Source organism: Corylus avellana, chromosome ca1 (assembly GCF_901000735.1).
Source record: "Corylus avellana chromosome ca1, CavTom2PMs-1.0".
In the NCBI taxonomy this organism is placed as follows: domain Eukaryota; kingdom Viridiplantae; phylum Streptophyta; class Magnoliopsida; order Fagales; family Betulaceae; genus Corylus; species Corylus avellana.
Window position 1 is genome coordinate 50030034 of NC_081541.1, and position 19596 is coordinate 50049629.

The 19596-nt window shown below is 33.1% G+C and overlaps 2 protein-coding genes across 3 annotated transcripts; both read right to left on the bottom strand.

The window, feature by feature from the left end:
- Positions 1-1049: 1049 nt before the first annotated feature.
- On the bottom strand, positions 1050-6630 carry LOC132179856 (vicianin hydrolase-like). Its single transcript, XM_059592651.1, has 13 exons — positions 6472-6630; positions 6131-6200; positions 5339-5397; positions 5160-5235; positions 4853-4930; positions 4482-4569; positions 4133-4385; positions 3707-3822; positions 2930-3147; positions 2798-2829; positions 2192-2294; positions 1978-2086; positions 1050-1434 (listed from the first exon to the last, which is right to left on the bottom strand). The coding sequence occupies exons 1-13, from the start codon at positions 6628-6630 to the stop codon at positions 1266-1268; spliced, it is 1530 nt and encodes a 509-aa protein (XP_059448634.1). The 3' UTR covers positions 1050-1265.
- A 3359-nt stretch (positions 6631-9989) lies between these two features.
- Positions 9990-18868, bottom strand: LOC132167606 (fimbrin-2). Of its 2 annotated transcripts, none has more exons than XM_059578615.1 (14): positions 18571-18868; positions 18306-18476; positions 16792-17033; positions 16527-16698; positions 15973-16011; positions 15585-15653; positions 15359-15475; positions 13912-14123; positions 13196-13351; positions 12666-12865; positions 12315-12472; positions 11463-11559; positions 10772-10863; positions 9990-10350 (listed from the first exon to the last, which is right to left on the bottom strand). In XM_059578615.1, exons 1-14 carry the CDS (start codon positions 18655-18657, stop codon positions 10165-10167), a joined length of 1998 nt encoding a protein of 665 aa, XP_059434598.1. In that variant the 5' UTR covers positions 18658-18868; the 3' UTR covers positions 9990-10164. The 2 variants fall into 2 exon arrangements, with proteins under 2 accessions (XP_059434598.1, XP_059434599.1); XM_059578616.1 differs by lacking the exon at positions 18306-18476 and adding an exon at positions 17801-17827 and having other exon boundaries at positions 18565-18868.
- Between the last annotated feature and the right edge of the window lie 728 nt (positions 18869-19596).

A 19596-nucleotide genomic window follows, 5' to 3' on the forward strand; every position in this document is an offset into this window, starting at 1 on the left:
AAAATTAATATTATCAATTTCATTTGAAATAGAAATGATCCTTGTCCAACAGGATCATGCCTTCTTTTAATATATTCCAAAAGCTTAATTTTTGTTCAACAAGATTTTTGTTAAATTTTCACTTATTTCAAAATTTTATGCTAATAAAAATAATTAAATTTAATCATTTAATTAATATTCGAACAGCTCGAAATGAAACTACATATAAATAGGAGACATAATAGTACTTATATATTTAGAGGCTTGATCTCTTTTAAAATCAGGTTTAATCTCTCATTCATTGGTTAGTCTCGCTGAATGAGAAACTCTGATTTCGTCTCGGCTCATACTAATGCGCGTACCTTGTGGTTCAACCAACAAATGGTTTTTGATCAATATATTAATTTTCAAACTCAAACATTGAATTAAGCCTCTCAGATCCTTCAACACAAGGTGCTGAAGCATTATTGTTTTGAGAATATATGGCTTTTGGATATGATCTCTCCTTGGAAGTTGGAACATTTGTAGATATATTGTTTTTAGAATAAGTAGTGATTTAATATAATATTAGAGCAAAATTTATAGGTTCAAATCGTAATTCCACAATTCACCCAATTTCAGTTAATTAAGAGTGATGCTAGAAACTTATTATTATTATTATTATTATTATTATTTATCTCACAACTATAATGTTGACATGATACTTCCAACCAAACTTGGATCAGTTCTTGTTAAAAAAATACTTTTCAATTAAATATTCCATATGTTGACCTCACTTGTTGAGAGAAAGTTTAAGCCTACACGAGAAAAATAGTTAGAATATTAATTAAATAACTAATTTTACTATTTGCTATCAGTTTAAGCATTTGAGATACACGGTTAGATACAACATAACAAAATCTTGATAAAATGGCTCATCTTCATTTCACTTGAAATGGAGAAGTTTGATTCTTGTTAAGATTAGTGCCTAGACTTTGTACATATTAAGATATAGGCATTAGTTTAGACAAGAACGTATAAAAGTGAGAAATCTCTAATAAATAAATAAATCATTCAGCTAGGCTGGAGAAGACGATTTTCTCTTATTGACTTCACTTTCTCATGCTTACACCTTATTTTAGGAGGAATACATATTTTCATAGTTTGAGATCTTCTGCAATTAGTTATTTGAATTACACGTAATTCAGATAGCTCCTCATAGAAGAGGTGCGGGACTTATTGAATTATTCAAATTACATGCAATTCAGGCAACTTAATTGCAAAGATCCTTGTCCCATTTTCACAGCTTAGTTTAGGAGAAACATCTTGAACCAATAGGCAGAGTACTTGAGGTATCTTCTCAAGTTGTCTTTAAAATCTATGAAAGTGAGGCCAAATCGGACAGTGTAGCCGGAATCCCATTCAAAGTCATCAAAAAATGACCACACATAGTATGCCTTCACATTTACGCCCTCCCTGCAAAAATTTCACCATTAATTATTTTTTCTTCTTTTAGTTTTTTTTTTATTATTAAAAATGGTATATCTTTTTAATTATTTTTCTTGGGAAAATTACAGTTTACCCCTCCAAAGTTGACAGCGTTTTTCAATTCGAACATCAAAGTTTCAATTTTTGCAATCCACCCTCACAAAGTTCCAATTTTTTTCAATTCGACCAATATTATCCCAAAATTCCCATATTGCCCCTAATTTTTATTTTTTATGAAAAAATAAATAAATTTGGGTTTGCAAAAATGGCCAGATGGCCAAAGGGGTGGCCGTATTTTTTTAAAATTTTTTTTATAAAAAATAAAAAAATAAAAATTATGGGCAATATGGGAAGTTTTGGATACAATTGGTCAAATTGCAAACATTTGGAACTTTGGGGGGGTGGATTGCAAAAATTGAAACTTTGGTGTTCGAATTTAAAAACGCTGTCAACTTTAGGGGGGTAAACTGTAATTTTCCTATTTTTCTTTAACTCGTTGGGAATTATAAATACTTGATGACAAACACTCACTTGATAGCTTTTGAAAGATATAATAAATGGCCGTGAAGGTATCTTATCCTCAAACCATCTTTGCGGGCATCTTTAATTGGTAAAGAGCTATTATTTGCATCAGGTACTCCTACAAAAAAGAGTACAATAATTAGTATTAGTAATACTTGTTAAGCCATGGTACATTAAATTAAAAAAATAAATAAAACAAATAACAAGTGGGAAATTGTCATACCGTTCTCCGTTATGTATATAACGGGATTGTTGTATTGTTCTTTTATATATACCATAAGCTTTTGGAGTCCCTTAGGATAGATGAAAAGCCAGCTCAAAGCAGTCTGCAAAACCATTTACACCATATTGTTTAACATGCCCATGGCGAGACAGTCAAGATTGAAATCCTTACAATTGGCTTTTAGAATTGCATGTAATTTAGACAATTCTTCAAAGGGTTGGATAACTTGCATGGGCTCCGTTTGGCATTGGACAGTTATTATTTAGTGGACAGAAATTATAGCAAAAATTAATTGATGTGAAAAAAAAAAAAAAAAATGTTTGGTATGAAAAAAAAAAAAAAAAAAAAATTGTTTTGTAGTGATTTTTTTATTTGAATATTAGTAAAAAGTGATTGATGTGATTTAAAAAGTAAGAATGTTGAAAATTAAATTTTTTGGATAAATAGTAAGGAACTCTTGCCAAACGGTGCCACAATTTACTTGTCTTTGGCATGTGGGTCTCACATTCTAGGCTGCCTAAGACAAGCAGGCCTTACAGCCTCCTCTCTTTAAGAGTTGCTTGAATTAAAGCCGTTAATGAAAAGTGATGGTTTGTGTGTATTTACCGATGCACCAATAGGAGTCCCATTTTTTTCAGCTGTAGAAAGAAAGGACATGAATTTGATTAGATAATTCAGGATTTATGTAATCTTTGAATTGCAAAGAAAAGAAAAAAAGTTATAATTTTTTTAGCATACTAGAGAGAGTGACTTTTCTGTCTGTTTCATAGCTGATGTTGACACTATTGGATGAGGGATCACTTTCTGCATAATATGCGGTATAGTAGTTTATGCCAAGAAAATCCAGGGACCCTTTTAGGAACTTGGATTGAGCTGCATTAAATTTTGGCAGTCGATTACCCACCAAAGATTTCATGCTCTGAGGATAGTCACCATATGTAATCGGATGAGCAAACCTGCATAAATTGTGAATGATATTAAGAATTTTGGGCTTATAATAGCAGCAAATTATTGTTCTAGTGAAAGTTAATTTACATGCACGAAACAATATCTCATCATAGCCTTTCAAGTGAAGTTATGGATATTAAGATACTCATGACAAAGAATATTGACTAACACATAAGAGTTAGCCTTTTTTTTTTTTAAGAAAATTTGGGAAATGATTACAAGGAATAGGGTTAGCCTTTTTTCTTATAAAAAAACATAAATTTTCTCTAAATTGGGTTGGAGAAATTTCTCCCAACAAGTCTTTAAAATTGTCATATGTTCCTTGAGCATGTGAGAGAACCATATAAGTTTTTAGTTAATGTGAGTATATGCTAGTTAAATAATCATGTGCTTCTCACTTATGCTAATTAAAAAAGCATATGCTTCTCACATGCTAGAGGACATATGAAAGTTTTATAAAAAAAATTTCAATTCAGTTTGAAGAAAATTTCTCCAACCCAATTTGAAGAAAATATTTGTCCCGGCCTTAAGAAAGCTTTATCAAAGAATGTATCTTACAACACTCACCATCCGAACAAAAAATCAAGGGATCTAGAGGCGGCCTTGCGGCTAGCAGATGTTTGGTATTTTGGCTCAAACCAGGGGGTAATCAATGTAATCCCAATCTTCCCCTTTTGATATGGCTGCACATATTCATATTAAGTTAATCACATGTCCTACATCTCATATTCACTTAGTTGAATAAATATAAAAGCTTTAACCCAATTTCGGAAAATGGTTTATGGTTTTAAAAAATGAAAATTATTTTAAAAAAATTAAAGAAGGTTTTCTGGTCAACGAAAAATGTTTTTTTGGTTTTTTTTTTCGGTCGAATCAAACACTGAAAATAGGAAAAACGTTTTTTATGAAAATATTTTACGTCAAAACAAACAGAGCCTTAATGAGATTGGATTACTCATTAAAAAAGAATTTTAAAAAAAAATCTATACAAACCTGGTACTTGTGCTTGTACAATTTCACAGCGGCTCCATGAGCAAGAAGTGAGTTGTGGGCAACAATATAAGGTTCAATGGCGGAGTTACCAGCCGTGCAATTTCCAACGTACTTAGAACATCTTCCGGGTGCAAAGCCACCACCATTGTATCCATTGATGCTTAATCCATTTGGTTCATTCATTGTAACCCAGAGCTTGACTCGATCACCAAAAGTTTTGAAGCAAAAATCTGCATATTCCAGGTAGTCCTTCCTATTCATAAACGAGACAGTTAACATTCATTTTTGGTGGTAACATTAATTTTTGAGCATGGGAAAGTATGTTTTTTATTGAATTGTTTGGACTTACACTATCTTTGGACTTAAGAATCCACCATATTCATCTACAAGTGCTTGAGGAATATCAAAATGGAGGAGAGTCACAAAGGGCTTGATGCCTGTATAGAACAATTCTAAACATTTAAATCTTTTATAAAACCCATTTTTAATAAGGGGCTTTGGTTTGTATTTTATACGTGTACGCACATGATACAAGTTGAGTGTGTCATGCGTTTTGCTACCCTCAACTTGCTTTCTGTGCACACAAAAAATAGAACTCAAGCCATATTCCTTGAAAAGATCATATGAATAACGGATTTAGTTACCTTAATTATGATTAGTGAAAATTACAGAATTAGAAAATATATATTCCTGAAAAGAAAAAGAAAAATGTAATCTGACCATTGGACAGGAGCTCATTGATGAGATTGTTGTAGAATTTGACACCTTGTGAGTTCACTCCCCTACTTAATTTGCCCTCTGTAAACATAATTGTAACATTAGCTGTGAATTTCATGGAATTATTATATAATGATTTTAAAATCAAATGGGTCCCAAAAAAGAGATCTCTCATTGGAAAACATGATGTTAACCCTTTTGTCTCAATGATGATCCACAAAAATCAGATTCGGGATCATCTTAATGGGACCCATCTTACATGATTAAGTATTTAATCAATGGTAGAGATTGATCTCAGGGATGATCTTACTCGGTAATATTCTGGACCAAGAGATAGAAAACCTGAAGGAGTCTAATCCAATTCTTTTCATCAGTTTTATGTCCTCCTGTTAAATTTTTTGATTATGAAAAGAAATAAAATTTTAAAAAATAAAATAAATAAAAACTTGTCCACGGTGAAACCTTATGTATAAGAAGCATTCTATCTACCTTATAACAATGATAAAAGTCATCCGCAACGTCTCCATTGCTACCATCCGCAATTTTTTCTACCATTACACAAGTAAATTTTTCAAAATTAAAGGGGAAAGAAAAAAACACAAACAACAGAAATTAGAAATTATGCTATGGAATAGGAGCTGCTTTAAATAATAAATTAATAACAATAATAATATCCATATACGCTGACTTGTTTATTAAGGCCTGAAAACAGTGAGAATGGACGTGTAACATGTTCCATGCCATAATTAATAGATGTACTAAAATCATTGTACCATATAACTTACTTGATGACATAATAATTATAAAAATCGGTCATTGGATGAACAATTGTAAATAAAAAAAAATTAAAAAAAAAAAATCAAAGACTGATTTTCATGGCCACTTCATCTTAGTTGCATAAAGTCTACTAAATAGATTAATACTTTTAATTAATCAAAAAAAAACTTAATTAAAAAATAAGATAGCAAAATAAAAATGAGTGTAATGCTACATACTACACCCCATCCTGCCCCTATTTCATTGGGTTGATAGGACAGTGTTCATCCATCCTTGTTAAAATAAAATAAAAATTCAAGAACTAATGAACATTATCACATCAAGTGAGTAAAGTAAAGGTGTAATATTTAGCATTACTCTTAAAATAATAACAAAAAATGTCAACTAATTAAAACCTTTTTTTTCTTCTAATTAACTAGTTAAAACCTTGGTAACATATACATAATGCAACTTCACAAACTAGGAAGAGGGAGAGGGAAATCAGATGTAGAAATAAAGAGAGACCTGGATGTTCCCTGGGGAAAGAGTCCCATATACTAGGTCCCCTACCATTTGTCAAGGCTGCTCCTTCAGACTGAAAAGGCAGGCATCAAAGCAAACATATAATATCTCACATATAAATTACGGTTTATCCCAAAAATTTCAACTAATAAAAAAGATAAATCTAATTATTTAATTATATTTTAACACTATTATTTTCATGCGGTCTCAAACTCCCTGTTTATAAGGTTCAATTTTAGATTTAATTATATTATAACATGTGATAGCCCACGTGAGACATGAATGCAATGGGGTTGTCCTAATATTTGGATAGTCCTATTACACGTTATCCTTGCGTATTTTACCTGATAAGCAGCGGAACCAGCTCCAAATATGAAACCAGCCGGAAAGCTACTCCGGTTGAACGGGATGGGATGGCGGGTAGGTTTTGAGCACTGGATCTTGCCGGCGGACAAGGCAGCTAGGACTAGGAGACTGAGCATCCAAGGAGCTTTACTTGCCATGGCTAAACCTTACAGCTAAAAGATTCCTCTGAACCCTTTAAAAATAGAATTATTGGAGACTATTCATGATATTATCTACATAACCTTATCCTTTTGTAATCTAAAATCCAAAGTGTAAAAGCTTACTTTGTAATCTAAAGTGTAAAAGCTTAATTCCCAGAATGGGAGGTGGCCCTGCGGGAGATGTCCCAGAAAAATTACTTGAAAAGACAAAAAATCACTATTTCTCCCAAAGGTCTTTTAAAAATAATAATAATAATTAAAAATCTCTTTATTCCCTCCATAAATTTGAAAATATCCCTTACATTTCCGTAACAACCTTTTTTTTTTTTTTTTAAATAACTCTCTTAGTCTACAGAAATTTAAAAATGTCTCATAAAAAAAAAAAAAAAACATAAAAAGCATTAACAAATGGCAACATCTTTAAAGCAATTAAAGAGCTTTTAAAGCATATAATCATCTTAAGTTTTCAAATATCTTTGCAACAACAATGCCTTTCTCAAAATCTGGTTCTAAAATTGTTCAAGAGTGGGTTAGGAAGGATTATACCATTCACCTATTGAGGGGGAGTGATAGTGATCTCACCTTAATTTAGGTGAGTCAATAACATGCCTAGGATTGATTGATTTGCATATTTTTGAATATCCTAGAACATGTTGGTTTTCTTTGCTTTGCATTTTTTTTTTTTTTTTTTTTTGTGTTTTCTTTCTTGTTTTAGCATTGCATTGTTTTTGTTGTTACACTTTTTGTGTGAAGAGTGTATACATGGTTGTTTTGAGATTCTTGTTTTGAGACAAATTCCTAAAGGACTTTTCAAGAAATTCATATACCATGATCTTTGAAAGGCGTATAGATGAGATGTTGTGTACGGACCACCAATATTTTTGTCTACTTGCTAATCAAACATTCATGAATGTGTAATGTCTTATGAAGACCTAAAAGTAGTTATTAAACAAAATCATTATTTTGTAGTGGGACTTATAAGATGTGATGAAAGTTTAATGCTAAAGGACATTCATGTATTGTCTGTTCTAATCTCAATTCAAGCATGTTTTTCTTTACTGCCCTTCTTTGTGTTTTATTTGTGTTAATAAATTTTTGAGGAAAGTATTGTTCTTGCAAAGATGGTTTTATGATTTAAATGCTCTTTAATTGCTTAATTGGAAATCCTCTTAATTTATGTACCTATGGAATACACTTACCATGCTTGAGTTGATTATCTTTATAATGAATTGTCATTGATTCATTCAAGTATGTATTATTGTGGTACATTTCATTTATGCTATATCTATGCACTTAAGCTTCAAGAAGGAATGTCAATCCATGACAAATTTGTTGTGTTGGACAAACCATATGCATAGGATGGATTTTCTTTGTGGGTTAAAATTGACCAAATGCTAGTTAAACCTAGAACCTATAAATTCAAGTTCAAACCCTTATGTCTTGTATTTAATATTATGAAAGACACGTTTTCAAAAAGAAAATCTAAAGTGAAATGTGCAAAATGCCAAAATATTTCAAAAATGAAATTTTCACTATGTCAATTTTTGTGCTTGGCTCATCCAAAATCAAAATTCCAGATGTAGCTTTGAGCCTTGTGATAAGACTAAGGGGGAGAGTATTGGATGAGGGTGACTAGGTCCTAGTAAGGTTTGACTTCTAACCTAACAAGATATGAATTTCTTTCATATGGTTTGAAAGTTTTAATGTGCCTTCTTTGTCAATATATGTTTGTCCATTGCTTGACTCTTGACTGTGGCTTATAGCACACAACACATATAGCGTAAATAGTGATGGTACATAATGGCATGACATGAGTTGCAACAGTGATTTTGTTTATTCATCTTTTGATACTCTTGCATACTTTGAGTTTTTTTTTTTTTTTTTTTTTGGCACATTCAACAAGGATTTCTTCTAATCTTTTATCATTTATTGGATATACTCTTCTTATGAATACTCATGTTTGAAACATTTTTTTTCCATTGTTGATATTGAGTCACACATTGAGGTGGAGTTTTTACTGATGTTTCTTCATGATCTTGCATTACTTCATGCATGTTTTGTTATCTGTGATCATGAGTTTTATTTCTGTATTCATGTTCCACATATGCCTTGATGTATTTTGTGAGTGTTTCATGAAATATGAAGACCTTTTGTCATTCTGTAACAAAAAGAAGAAGTAAATATGGGGGGAGATGATGGGATGTCTCGACAAATTGGTTTTGTCACCGAATTGCCAAATGGGGAATTTGTTAGTATCTTGTTGGCTTAATTTGGTTCCAAAATACAGAGGCTGCTGTCTACAGGCTCAAACACTGGTATAAAATACTTAGAGTCCAATCTTCACCATTCACAATGAGGATTCACGTGTCATGAACATCCCTTCAAAGTTTCCGCTCAATTAGACTACAAACGCCCATCGATCGTAGTTGTTGATTAAGGCTAGACAACATTTCCAAAATGCAGGTTTCACCCACTGCATACCCTGTCCGAACAGGCCTTCCCCATGTCCGGACAGTAGTTTCAGAAACTCAGTTTCTGCTCCGCAAGGCCCTATTCGGACAGCCCATTAACCAGTCCGGACTCTCCGTAAGTTTTAAGCTCCAAAACGTGATTTTAAGTGTGTCAGGTCTAGGGTTCTGTCAAGGGTATATATACATCTTTATAGAAAGAGAGATGTACGAAATTCTACCCCAGGTTTTGTGAGAGGTTGTGCTTAGAGAGAAAATATGTGTGAGCCTGATTATTCCTCTTAAAGAATTATTGTTAGTTTCATGGTGCTTAATTGATTGAGAAGTTTATCGGAAGAGTTCGATAAAAGAAAATCACGTTGAAAAAGATTATAAATAAGGAGACGAATTGTAGGCTTGTCGATCTTACAGAGGCAAAGTCTTGCAAAGGGTTGTAAGTATTCCTAGTGTTTGTAATCTCTAAATAATCTTTTGATAGTAATTTCCTAAATTTGACTGCCCCGAAGAGGTTTTACTTTTAGATCGTTTTCCAAAAAGTTTCTTGTTCATCACCAAAATATTTGTGTCTGATTGCTTTATTACATTACATATTTTTTGTGCTTGAATTGTTTGCATATTGATTAATATCTGTTAATTCCGCATAAATTAGGGTTTTGGTGTCGTTAAGCGTTTTTCACATATCATATCTACCAAAATCTGATAAAAGTTGTCATAACTAAATATATGTAAACTATAGACCATTTCACTTAAATAATCCAATCAAAATAATCATGTAAATTCACTTAACAAAAATTAGGGTGGTTAATATATATTTGACTGCCCATAACAGAATAATACAACAAATATGTCACCTAGTTATTGAATAAAAATTAAATTTAAAAATAAAATAAAAAACACTATTCACATAAGCAGCTGGTTTCTGCAAAATTTCTTTAAATCGTTCATACTTCTACATTGTCAAATCCTGATCTTTTCAATCAAAAGAGAAAAGAAAAGCGGGGGAGGGGGAGTTTTGAAGCAAAACTTCAGCCAAAAAATATATATATATCCAGTCATCAAATATTTACATATTCCCATTCTCCTCTATGGATGACTCAGAAGCAGAGTCATCTATTGTAGAATTTGAGATCGTCTCTGATTGGCTTCCACTTTCACTATCTGAAGTTCCAGATGGCCTATCTTCCACTGGGTGTTTCAAGAACCAATACATAATACTTGCCGTTAATGTAAGAATCATCTTTTGATTTACCTGATTAAGCGTACCACGACGTCAAAGTTCAGTTCCATGAACGAGGCCAAAATGAAAAAAAAAAACAAAAAAACAAAAAAACAAAAACAAAGGGACAGAGTTTTTCTCCAACCCAGTTTGAAAGAATTTTCGTCAACCTAGTATATAAAAATGACATTTGTCCTTTTAACATGTGAAAAGTACATACTTTTTTAATATCAGAGACAAAATTGGAATAAATTTTATTAAAAACTATGTGCATCTCACATGTTATTAAAAAAGGGACACATGTAATTTTCAATTCGATCCAGTTCAAAAGAAAACTCTGTATAAAATTTTTTTTTTTAAAAAAAAAAAAACACTAGTTCCACATTATATAATCGCTTGGTGTTTCAAGAAGTACATGAACAAAATAAACCAAAGGTTCTGATTTCTAAAGTACCTCAGTTATGTCTTCAGGCAGCAAAAATATTGAACACCCCAACTTCCTTGCAATACTGATGATGTAGGTGGCATTCATCTTCTTCTCCTCATCTGCATTTAGTCCATGGTTTGGAAAGAAATAATTAGTGAAAAATATCTAGAACATAATAATGGCTTGTCCAACTCAAACCTAAAAGTTTCACAATTTCCACAAATTCTGTCCATGCCATAATTATCCTCATTTTGATTCAGGTACCTTGTCCAAACCCACATTCATCTTTAAGAAATTAATTTTTGTCTTAATACAGTGATAAGCATGTCATTTAAATGATCAATAGATTTTAATCTAAATTAGCCAACAACAATGATTTACTAAAACTTTTCATTGAATAAAGTCATGAAGTGGTTTCATTGAATAAAGTCATGAAGTGGTTGGACCCCCATTACAGAGTATGCACCATTCATCTACCAAAGGCACTTTATACCTGTGCTTTATAGATTTCATTAGGTTAACAAAATCTGAAGCAAATAAAAGATGTCCCTGGTTTTGAGAACAAAGTCCTTTACCCCAGAAACACAAACTCCAATACTTCAAACGAAGACATCAATTTTGCAAGTATATAATAAAAAAAATTTATACATTTCCCATACAGTTCAAGCAAATGACTACTTGAAGAAGCTTCAATCAAGTAAATTAGAAGCAGACATACCTGTTCTCCCTTTGGTAACAAGACTCCAATTTACAGCTCTAGGCTGCACAGAGCTGAGCAGCTCAAGGAAGAAAATGCCATCTGACAAGCGTTTATCCTAAAAAGTTGAAATAGTTATAATCAACCAATCAAATTTCTGCCACTCACAAAATTAAAATGCACATATTACCAAAATACTATGTTAAAAGAAATCATATATTAGTCTCGATCATAAAATATAAAGTTCTTATGAATGCCATTTTCTGGATAATAATAACAAAGGGTATCAAGAACAAGTTAAGATGGCAAACAAATATCAGTAAAATATTGAAAATGATACAGTATAAATCATAAGATAGTCTAGCGATTCTACTCATGTCAAAATCAACCAACTAGATTTATTGAGTATCTTTATGGAGATGGTTTTTGAATCTGTCGGTGCTAGAATTCCATTTGAACATTTGAGAGAACTGTTTTTTAACCTCAATCATGACTACACTATCTTACAAAATAAACAATAAAAGAAAAAGGGAAGTTCTATATATCCTCCCGAGTTGTGCATCCATTGTAGAAGCTTGTACTTTCATGCGTGTCTAGTCATATAGCCAGGATGACCCTCCACACATGGGTTCCACAACAAAAATTTAAGGCAAAATGTTTGTGTTTTTAATTTTACTTCACTCACTACATTCCAAGTAATCCACAGGAAGTTAGAGCTACTGGATTGTTGTGTTATCTGATCATATAACCAGGAAATACTTAAAGAAACAGTGTACCAATTTTTAGCCTTGAACTTATCAATAATCAAACAGCAAAAGCTAGCACTTGTAGCAAACGCTTACATGAGAGGAAAAGAGCTATAAAAACGGTTACCTTAAAACTATCCATGCGACTCTGGCTTCCTGAGTTACTCACTTTGGTGTTAGCCCATTCTAGAATATCAGCATCTGTGATTTCCTTCCCGTGAGAGTGAAATCTCAAGTTTTTTAAGAGTTGGAGGATGGTGCATCGCATCAATTGCCACAAATAAGCTGAAGAGCAATCAATATTCACAGATTCAGGCAATAATGTAACCTCTCCGGACATCTGATAAAAAAAATACTCCAAAAACTTTGAGGCAAGCACATATGGTCTAAAGATCACACAGTAAACTCATTACAATATGTTGACAAGTTTTCACAATAACATCTAGTCTACTGGTAGCAGATGTGGTTGAGAGCATACCTAATATCAACTTTTTATTTCCCTGCACGATATCATTTCCAGCAATATTAACCAAGGAGAACTTCAATTGTTTCCCAATTTTCACCACTTGGTTACAGTTTTCTACTTTCTTAAACGGCATCTTAATTGGAGGCTTATTTGCAATCTTCCAATTGACAATCCCTGGTGACACCTTGTCTAGGGTCTCCAGAAGTACCCACCTGCAAGGAGCAGTTAACTTCAACCGAGGATAAAAAACAAAAAGGAAGAGAAAATTTGCAAGAAGTTCAATTTTTTTTCCATCCATTACAAAGTCTTGTATATATCAAAACTCTGTCAACCTTCTCAATGCAAATTCAATATTTTGACATCACGTTGAACTTTGGAAGTGTCATAATATTTGACTGGGAAAACTGACATTAAAACACCGGGATTCAAGGTGTGAACATGAATGTGTTGAACATAATATAGCTTATTTAGACTCGAAAGGCCAATATAAAGAGCAATGGTAAGAATTTATGATCACGTAGAGATTGTAAAATATACTCTACCCATTTCTAAGATCTTCAAAAACATTGTTGATATATGTTGAATTTCCAAGACTATTCATCCAAAGGCGAAATGCTCTCTCTTCTCTGGATACTTGGGCATCATCTGGCAATGTTTCAAGGAAAGATATCTGTTTTGTTTGGGTTGAGAGCCCATTCCTACAAGGAAGAATTAAATATTAGTTTCACCTCTCTCAATTTTTTACAGACAAGGTAAAAAACAAAGGAACAATAAATCATCAATTCATCTGGACAAACATGATTGTAAAAAACAAGAAGAATAACTGCTCATTAAGAAAATTTATAATAACTAAATGATATAATGTTTGATATTCATTCAAGAAAATGAGAGAGTAATTTGAATTCTGCATAAGATTACTTATATATATATATATATATATATATATATATATATATATATATATATATATATATATATATCATCATCCCACTGAATCATTTATCTTTTATCAAAGGGACGCAAACATTTATAGAAAGATTTCTAGCTTCTTCAAGCAAAGCTTGTTGCTTTTCATTTTGATAGGAGTGGATAAGTTTACTTTAAGGAATATAACTATAGCATGTATGACACGTATTTCTGGAAGCAGCCATTTGTTCTCTCTATCACCTAGAGGTTCAGAATGTGCTCAAGTTGCCGGAATATCCAAAGCAGCCATTTAAAATGGAAAAATTTTTTCTCAAGAAGGATCCATTCTCACCTATGCTGGAAAATATGTGCAACAAAAGCAAGGTTCAGATTGGGGGAACCTTCCACAATATCTTTTGCAGTTAAGTATCTCTTGCAACCCATCCTGTCTGCATGTTCCAGAACTAACTTCGCTCTTGCCAAAGGATCTTTTGCAGCCAAAGTAGATGGATTACTGTGCTCTGGCGCAAGAACATTTAGGAGGTGAGCATAAGCTTCTCCATCCTGCAGGTCAAGCATCTTACACACTCAAAGACCAGCCAAATACCAACTACAAATACTAAAACCTGTAGCTGTATATTTAGTTTTAGCACTACAGAGTCAAATAATTGGTTTTCTGGTTTTTGGCTTCTGCAAAGGAAAATATCGACCGATTCAAGGTCAACGAAAAATATGAATGGATTTTGCAACCCCAGGTGGCAATCAAGGAGGCTCAACCAAATCAGCAGCAACTAACTAGCATGAGGAAACCGAAAAAGGGAAGGTAATATGAGGAGCTGTAGATGGGATGCAAATTCAAAGATTCACTACTCTATTTGTTTTAAAATTAGAATCGTGATATGATGCTCTATATGGCTTGTGTAGTTTGGGATCTATCACATGAGACTGTAACTGTTAACCAATTCTTCAGCATAAAGTATAAACCTGTCAATGAATGGTCTCAAAGTTTACAGAACAATTCCTTCCTCACTCATAGAAATTCAGAATATCTTCAAACACAGTTCAAATAACAAGATATCATTAATATTATTGATAGATGATCATCTAGAAATGCTTAAAAGAGTTCAAGTCACAATTTGAGCTACATATGTGCCATTCACGAGAAATGCTATTCAAAGTTTAGCAAAAGCCAATACTTGACATGCATTCACTATTGGAAAGATAAACGGTTCGGGAGTTTGTTACCTTGAGTATATTAATATACATATTTGAATATCACTCTAGCCCAAAAGCCTAAGCTAATGGGTTTGGGTCCACTTAGATATACTAACTACGATTTTTCTTTATACTTTCTCAATATGGGACTCAACACTAACAAGTATACTCACAACAGTCTCCCCCTCACTCCACATTGACCAAACTCCCCCCCGCTTGTGAGTCTTTTTACATTTCCAAGAGTATCGCCTATCAAGAGTTGCCCCAAGGTCCACAAAGCGCAACTCTTAAAACTAGACGCATCTAGACACTTGTCCCAAGAAGCTCACCATAGCTCTAATACCACTTATAGGGGAGATAAATGGTTCAGGAGTTTTTTGCCTTGAGTACATTCTATCACAAAAGCCTAACCTAATGGACTTGGGTCTACTTAGATATATTAATTACTCTTTCTCTTTATGCTTTCTCAATGTGGACTCAATACTCACAAGTATACTCACGACATTCACAACACAAAAATAACTAGTTAGCCATTAAAGATACAAAAAGTGATTTCTTTTTTATACTAAATTTTTCTCATCTACCTTTACATCAGAGGAGAAGTTTGTGACTATCTTTCTGTATCCAGCTTTCTTCAATTGAAAATTCATCCACCTCAGTAAGATCTTCTCTGGTGGTAGACTCATCAACTCTTCCACATCCTGTTGGTTTTAAATATCAGAAGATAATCTATCAGAGAATTTATAGTGGTAAATCTCTGTTAAGTAATTTTTCTACAAACCAGAACTTCTGATGCAAGACCACATTTACCTTACTATCATCTACCAACTCCACCAACTGAGGTGTATTCTTCAAGTTGAGATCTGCTAATAATTGTATCTACCATAGCATAGCCATTGGAAAAGTCAAAATTTAATTTCAAACACACAGTATGAATGCTAATGACTATGCATTCTCTATCAACTCAATGGATCCAAAGCCTCAAAGCTTTCATTAGATAACCATAGTTCAGGTTGTATCTGTAAAATAATATAAATTTAAACTTCATGATCATGAATCTTATATTTCCATAAAATTAACTTAAGTAGATAACCATAGTTCAGGTTGTATCTGTAAAATAATTTAAATTTAAACTTCATGATCATGAATCTTATATTTCCATAAAATTAACTTAAGTAGATAACCATGAGACTCTTACCTTAATGATCTGAGAAATCACTCCAAGCACAAGATGACGCTGGAAACATAACACACAGAACATTAATCACATTGACAATTAGAGTTGTTAAAATTACTGAGACTTATTTATTAAAAAAGAATCAGGTTATGTTCCTGCTCCTACTCCAAATATAACCTTGTTCTGTCCAATAATTTTAAAAAGAATCAGATTAGAAGGTATGGTTCTTATTAACAATTCATAACTGGGCAGAATTTTCACAAAGTCTTCAGTGTACTTCAGTTAGGATAGTTTGAAAGTAGCACCCAAATAAACTTAGATAACTATAAAGCATACATTAACCAGTTGAAAAAAAGACTCACTAAACCAGAAAACTCAAATGTAGCATAATCTTTTAAGGCAGGCACCATATCACAAGTCACTTGGTTAGCAGGAAGCTTTTAAGCACTAGGACAGACTCATAATTTGGTAAGATACTTAAACCTGTCTAGATTTAACCATTGTAGCATGGAAACTAAGAATGACCCATTAATATAATGAAAAACATTGCATGTATTAAATGGCTGTATACACACCCTTCCTTCAATAAAGTCCTGAGTCCCTATATTGACTACGGTACATCCAATAGCCTTGGCAGAGTTGAGGCAGAGGGTATGATTCTCATTCCTTTCCCACGGATTGAGCACTCTCTTAGTGTTAATAGCACGTTCATCAATGGTTCCTGGGACTGCGACATTAATTAGCTTACTGCACCCAAAAAACAAATCCTTTCTAAATAAGAAACTGAAGAAGACTAATCATAAAACTCAATGAAACAACAAAAAACGATTAAGTCATCACCAGAGAAGAACTCCATCTTTCGCAATCTCGAAGAGATCGTTAGTTGAAGGATCGATAGGAAGGTATCGGTTCAGAAAGTCATCTTGTGCAAGGTAATTATTGATGTGCGCAACATAAGAAGCCTTCTCAGATTCGCTAATGGTGTGAAGCAATGTGGTAGTGGCAGCCTTGAGGAAAGCGGATGAATTCTTGGCATTACTTCCAGTTCTAGCACTTGCATGGCCTTGGAGTGTCAAATACACCTGCCATGATTTTAAATTACACAGTTATGGTTCACCTTCTGACAATTTCTTCCTACATTCTTTTGTAGGCCAAATCATTTTCAAATTTATAAGTGAAAAACTGAAAAGTTACTAAGCAAAACCGAATAGCTGTGCCAATCTATGGGGAAAGTAAGTACAACATTTAATTTATTTTCTGTCTTACATTTTCTTGGTAACCAAATAGAGCATTAATCAATTCACACTCCTCCACAACGAATCAGAAGAATTCAAAAACTCAGGTCTCAAATACGGTTCTAAACAAATAAAAGAAAAGGCCAACGAGGTTCATATTTCTTTCTTGCTTACGTTTTCTTCAACAACCAAACAGAGAATATAAGATCTTTCCAGGCAAAAGTACAAAAATTAGAACTTCAAACATCAACAAATGTTTTACAATGCCAAAGGTGGAGCTAAATTTTTAATTTATATTCTTTCTTACATTTTCTTGGAAACAAAACGGAGCACTATCCAATTCGCATTCCTCAACTAGAAATCAGAGGAATCGAGAACTCAGATTTCAAATTCAAACTTTAACCCAAAAAAAAAAAAAAAAAAAAAAGCTGACAAGATTCACATTTCTTTTTTTGCTGACTGTCTTCTTAACAACCAAACAGAGAACTCATCAACTTTTATAAGATCTTTCCAGACAAAACTAGAAGAAAGAAATTCAAATAGCAATAAGAGTTACCAAGTGAAACCGAATAGCTGAGCCACAAAGTGGAAGTAAAGTTTTAATTTTCTCTTACATTTGGAAACCAAACAGAGCACCAATCAATTCACATTCCTCAACTAGAAATCTGAAGAATCGAGAACTCAGATTTCAAATTCAAACGTTAACAAAAAAAAAAAAAAAAAAAAACTGACGAGATTTTCTTTTCTTCTCAGTTCTTTGCTTACCTTTTCTCAACAGCCAAACAGAGAATTCGTCAACTTTATAAGATCTTCCAGCACAAGTGGCAGAATTAGAAATTCAAAAAAAAAAGAAAAAGCCAGTGACTGAAACCGAACAGCTATGTCAAACATTTCAAAAAGTGGAACTAAAGTTTTAATTTCCTTTCGATTTCAAATTTTCTTGGATATCAAACGGAGCACTAACCAATTCACATTTCTCAACTAGAAGAATCGCGAACTCAGATTCCAAATACAACCATTAACAAACAAAAGCAAAAGATAAAGAAAATTTAAAAATAAAAGGCTGAGATCAAAAAACAAAATCAACAGCGCCGTTTTAATGAAGCAGTAGTGACTGACTCTGAGAAAGGACTCGAAATCGACGTCGTCGTCCAAGTTACGATTCAAATCGTGGATAAACGAAGCTCTCTCCTCCTCCGTCAGATTCTCTCCCACCACCTTCAAACGCGACATCTTGGCCGCCAGCTCCCCCACCGTCAGCTTCCCGCTCTCCCTCCTCATGCTCATGAACTGCACATCACTCATAACCACCAAAACCACACATCACATCCAAATTCAAAAAAAAAAAAAAAAAGACAGAGTGCTCGATTTCGATTAGAATTACGTGAGATTTCAAGCTCCGGAGCTCCACTTGCGTGAACTGGTTCTGCAGCCATGGATCGGAGACGAGAATGCCTACGAAGCCGGACATTTCTTTCTGTATATTGCTTCGGCGAAGAAATGGATGAGAAAAATGGAGTAGAAAATAGCGATTGATTGATTGATTTTGAAACTTTATTTCTCTTTTCTTTTTCTTTTTTATGCGGTTGGGGGAGTACGGAGAGGAGAGACAGAGTTGGGACGGGGTAGAGCTGTCAGAGTTCAAAGTTTGGTTTGTTAAGAGGGAGAGAGTGTGTGTGGGAGAGAATTCAAATTATGGCAATGGCTTTCTCTCTCTTCCCAAATCTCTCACTATTGTTGGCTAACACTTGGGATGGGGCCACGCTGTCGTTTTAAGATTCTTTGAATTATGACTAATTTGTCCCTGACCCTCTTATTATGTCAATCTAATTATGATCTCTTGGACTTTAATCATTTTTTAGTTTCATTAACGGTCGGGTAATAAATGAATCATGAGCTCTGTAACTCCTAGCCAGATAAGACTCATTTCATCTTACCATTTAAATTATGTTATATCAATTTTTTTTTTTTATTGAATGGTGATATGGTATTGGTCCTCGTCACTTACAACTTTTTGCAAATTTACGATTGAATTTGTGGGACCTACATCAATTTGCAAGAACTGGACGGGAAATGAGGGACATAAGTTTCCTCCAAATCAATTTGGATGAAATTTTCTTTAACCTACTTTAATAAATGATAAGTAAAATCAATGTTTCGGATTGAAATATAATCCTCACTATTTCAAATTAACTTGATAGTATCTAGTAAGTGCTATTTAGAGAGGTAAAATTGTCATTTTAATTTTTTAGACAATTTTACCCCTCTAAAATTGTCTAAAAAACATATATATATCACATGTTAGAAGACACTTGGCATTATTAGTAAGGAACTTAAACATGTTAGAAAACATTTATCATTTATTAAAGTAGATTTAAGGAAATTTCTGTCCTTCCCTAAATTGAAATCG